This window comes from Coregonus clupeaformis, chromosome 12 (assembly GCF_020615455.1).
Source record: "Coregonus clupeaformis isolate EN_2021a chromosome 12, ASM2061545v1, whole genome shotgun sequence".
In the NCBI taxonomy this organism is placed as follows: Eukaryota; Metazoa; Chordata; class Actinopteri; order Salmoniformes; family Salmonidae; genus Coregonus; species Coregonus clupeaformis.
Genome location: NC_059203.1, coordinates 62,536,955 through 62,541,954, shown reverse-complemented (window position 1 = coordinate 62,541,954; position 5,000 = coordinate 62,536,955). Strand labels below are relative to the sequence as shown.

Below are 5,000 nucleotides of genomic sequence, written 5' to 3'. Positions count from 1 at the left end.
ACACACACACACACACACACACACACACACACTCACACACACACACACACACACACACACACACACTCACACACACACACACACACTCTCACACACACTCTCACACACACACACACACTCAAACACACACACACTCCCACCACGATAACCACATTTCTAAGCCAAAGTTCAAGCCTTTGTATAAACATGAGGGTGTTGACTCTAGCTGTACATGTGGTATCAATAGAATAATGTGCTGTATGTCATCTGTTCTGACATGTTGTTGGATGTTATTCCACAGGACACCTTGAGGAATGTAAAGCAGGCTCACACATCACAAATACTCACAAAGTGTTGTCCAACAAATGCCTGAACACAATCCAATATTATTCTCACACACTGTTGACATCTAGAGAGGAGGAGTGGGATGGAGGATGGACTAGAGGGGGTTAGGGGGGTTTAGATGGTTGACAGCTAGAGAGGAGGAGTGGGATGGATGATGGACTAGAGGGGGTTAGGGGGGTTTAGATGGTTGACAGCTAGAGAGGAGGAGTGGGATGGAGGATGGACTAGAGGGGGTTAGGGGGTGTTTAGATGGTTGACAGCTAGAGAGGAGGAGTGGGATGGAGGATGGACTAGAGGGGGTTAGGGGGGTGTAGATGGTTGACAGCTAGAGAGGAGGAGTGGGATGGAGGATGGACTAGAGGGGGTTAGGGGGATTTAGATGGTTGACAGCTAGAGAGGAGGAGTGGGATGGAGGATGGACTAGAGGGGGTTAGGGGGGTGTAGATGGTTGACAGCTAGAGAGGAGGAGTGGGATGGATGATGGACTAGAGGGGGGTTAGGGGGATTTAGATGGTTGACAGCTAGAGAGGAGGAGTGGGATGGAGGATGGACTAGAGGGGGTTAGGGGGAGTTTAGATGGTTGACAGCTAGAGAGGAGGAGTGGGATGGAGGATGGACTAGAGGGGGTTAGGGGGGATTTAGATGGTTGACAGCTAGAGAGGAGGAGTGGGATGGAGGATGGACTAGAGGGGGTTGGGGGGGTTAGATGGTTCTCTACACCTAAACTAATATAAGCAGGCGAACACATCAGAAATAGTTAAAAGAAATGACTAAACACCTCCTCCCACACTTTTCCACTGTTGACAGCTCCAGAATAGATGATAGAGAGGGAGGGAGGGAAAACGTTCAGTGAATCAACTTGTTAATACTCTGTCTGGGTTTTAGCCCACAGACACGCTATTGTTCTAGGTCCTCAGTGTGTGTGTGTGTGTGTGTGTGTGTGTGTGTGTGTGTGTGTGTGTGTGTGTGTGTGTGTGTGTGTGTGTGTGTGTTGGGTCATGAGATCAGGTATCTAGGGGGAAGACTCATGCAATGTTGAAGTTTTCCTTTGGCGAAGCCATCTCAATCTCTCTTGAGACTCTGGGCAATGTTTACACACACATACACACACACACACACACACACACAATCCACCCCACACACACACACACACACACACACACACACACACACACACACACACACACACACACAATCCACCCCACACACAGCTGTGAAAACAGAGCATCTATTAACATTAGCTTGATTAGGATCTACATCCAGATAAATGATCCATTACATTAGAATGACATTACAATACTCCTATATGGGTTACTCATGTATTCATTCCCCTGGGAGTGGACTGTAGTTATATACACTACATACACTATATATACAAAAGTATGTGGACATCCCCTTCAAATTAGTAGATTCGTCTATTTCAGCCACACCCGTTGCTGACAGGTGTATAAAATCGAGCACGCCGCCATGCAATCTCCATAGACAAACATTTGCAGTAGAATGGCCCATACTGAAGAGCTCAGTGTCTTTCAACGTGGCACCGTCATAGGATGCCACCTTTCCAACAAGTCAGTTCGTCAAATTTTCTGCCCTGCTAGAGCTGCCCCAGTCAGCTGTAAGGGCTGATATTGTTAAGTAGAAACGTCTAAGAGCAACAACGGCTGAGCCGTGAAGTGGTAGGCCACAGAACGGGACCCGCCGAGCGCTGAACCGCCGAGCGCTTCTTCTGTCCTCGGTTGCAACACTCACTACCGAGTTCCAAACTGCTTCCAGAGGCAGGGACCAGCTCCATATGAATGCCCATGATTTTGGAATGAGATGAGCAGGTGTCCCTATACTTCTGATCATGTAGTGTGGTATGGTAGTTAGACAGACACACCCATGCAGGTGTTAGGAACAATTCATGTGTGTTAGACACACACCCATGCAGGTGTTAGGAACAATACAGGTGTGTTAGACAGACACACCCATGCAGGTGTTAGGAAGGATACAGGTGTGTTAGACACTCACAACCATACAGGTGTTAGTAAGGATACATGTGTGTTAGACACACACCCATACAGGTGTTAGGAAGGATACAGGTGTGTTAGACACACACCCATACAGGTGTTAGGAAGGATACAGGTGTGTTAGACACACACACCCATACAGGTGTTAGGAAGGATACATGTGTGTTAGACACACACCCATACAGGTGTTAGGAAGGATACATGTGTGTTAGACACACACCCATACAGGTGTTAGGAAGGATACAGGTGTGTTAGACACACACACCCATACAGGTGTTAGGAAGGATACAGGTGTGTTAGACACACACACCCATACAGGTGTTAGGAAGGATACATGTGTGTTAGACACACACCCATACAGGTGTTAGGAAGGATACATGTGTGTTAGACACACACCCATACAGGTGTTAGGAAGGATACAGGTGTGTTAGACACACACACCCATACAGGTGTTAGGAAGGATACAGGTGTGTTAGACAAACACAGATGTTGGGACAAACATTGTGTTAAGACATAACCAAACGTTAACACACATCCACACACACAAACACACACACACACACACACACACACACACACACACACCTGAATCTTTCTTAACACCTGAATGGGTGTGAGTGTCTTACACACCTGTATCCTTCCATAACACACCTGTTTGTGTCTCCCTGTCTTCCCTCTCCAGGTGCGTAAGGAGTATGGGAAGTGTTTGCGTACCCACTGCTGCAGTGGGAAGAGTGTAGAGACCTCCATCTCCTCCTCTGGAAAGAACCACACCACGTCCCGAACCCCAGGACGATACTCCACGGGGTCTCAGGTGATCTTACCTGCCTGTACCCCTGGACGGTACGCTACAGAAGACTCTCAGGTGAGACCAGGTCCAGCACACCTGTAGGACTAACATAAAGTACAAACAGATTGAGCTTTAACTCTGAGTTCTGATTCTATAAGTATTGGAAAGTCACCTTGTCTCTCTCTCTCTCTCTCTCTCTCTCTCTGTAACTCTCGCTCTCTCTCCCTAACGCTCTCTCTCTCTCTCTCTCTCTCTCTCTCTCTCTCTCTCTCTCTCTCTCTCTCTCTCTCTCTCTCTCTCTCTCTCGATCTCTCTCTCCCTAACGCTCTCTCTCTCTCTCTCTCTCTCTCTCTCTCTCTCTCTCTCTCTCTCTCTCTCTCTCTCTCCCTCCCCCTTCCCTCCCTCCCTCCCCATTCATCCCTCCATCAGAGTCGTATCAGGAGGATGTGGAATGATACAGTGAGGAAACAGGAGTCATCCTTTATGACCGGAGACATCAACAGCTCAGCCACACTCAACAGAGGTAACCACGGATACTACTACCTATTCGGTATAACAATAATAATTGTATTTATAATGCACTGACATGGTAAAGAGACGTTTATATATTACTCCTCCTAATGCTATCGTTAGGCCACTGCTGATGTCACTTCCTCTATGAAGGACAGAAGAGAGGAAAGAGGAGAAAGCGTAGAGCAGAGAGGAAGTCTTTGGCGTGGCCCACTGGACTAAGTGTCACCAATCACCAGTCTAACCAGTCTGACCTGTGGTCTTTACTGTCTCTGTCACCAATCACCAGTCTAACCAGTCTGACCTGTGGTCTTTACTGTCTCTGTCACCAATCACCAGTCCGACCTGTGGTCTTTACTGTCTCTGTCACCAATCACCAGTCTAACCAGTCTGACCTGTGGTCTTTACTGTCTCTGTCACCAATCACCAGTCTAACCAGTCTGACCTGTGGTCTTTACTGTCTCTGTCACCAATCACCAGTCCGACCTGTGGTCTTTACTGTCTCTGTCACCAATCACCAGTCCGACCTGTGGTCTTTACTGTCTCTGTCACCAATCACCAGTCTAACCAGTCCGACCTGTGGTCTTTACTGTCTCTGTCACCAATCACCAGTCTGACCTGTGGTCTTTACTGTCTCTGTCACCAATCACCAGTCCGACCTGTGGTCTTTACTGTCTCTGTCACCAATCACCAGTCCGACCTGTGGTCTTTACTGTCTCTGTCACCAATCACCAGTCCGACCTGTGGTCTTTACTGTCTCTGTCACCAATCACCAGTCTAACCAGTCCGACCTGTGGTCTTTACTGTCTCTGTCACCAATCACCAGTCTAACCAGTCCGACCTGTGGTCTTTACTGTCTCTGTCACCAATCACCAGTCTAACCAGTCCGACCTGTGGTCTTTACTGTCTCTGTCACCAATCACCAGTCTAACCAGTCCGACCTGTGGTCTTTACTGTCTCTGTCACCCAATCACCAGTCTAACCAGTCCGACCTGTGGTCTTTACTGTCTCTGTCACCCAATCACCAGTCTACCCAGTCTGAATATATCTAATGTCCTGTTGAATATGTGGTTCAGTGTTCTGTTGAATGTGGAGGGAGGAGGGGAGGTCGGCTGTCTCTTTCAGCGCAGGTCGTATCTGTGCTACTGGTATGTCTTAGGATTCCTCCAAAATGGCACCCTATTCCCTACACTCTTAGAAAAAAGGGTACGGTACCTTCAGAGGTACAGATAGTGATGTCACATGGTACTGTTGGGTACCTTTCAGGGTGCATGTGCGGATAAAGAGTAATGTTGTACATTTTTGTACCCCATATTTTGAGTGTAAAGTTACAATCCTCACACTCTCAAAAAAGGGGTACAATGTGA

General features: G+C 47.7%; 1 protein-coding gene across 1 annotated transcript in view; it reads left to right on the top strand.

Moving 5' to 3' along the window:
• Positions 1–5,000, top strand: part of LOC121543966 (adhesion G protein-coupled receptor L3-like) — an 85,696-nt gene that overhangs the window by 74,998 nt on the left and 5,698 nt on the right. Inside the window, exons 16-17 of the mRNA XM_045224021.1 lie at positions 3,016–3,198; positions 3,553–3,646. Coding sequence (XP_045079956.1) covers positions 3,016–3,198; positions 3,553–3,646 — 277 coding nt within the window. The remainder of the gene's footprint in view (positions 1–3,015; positions 3,199–3,552; positions 3,647–5,000) is intronic.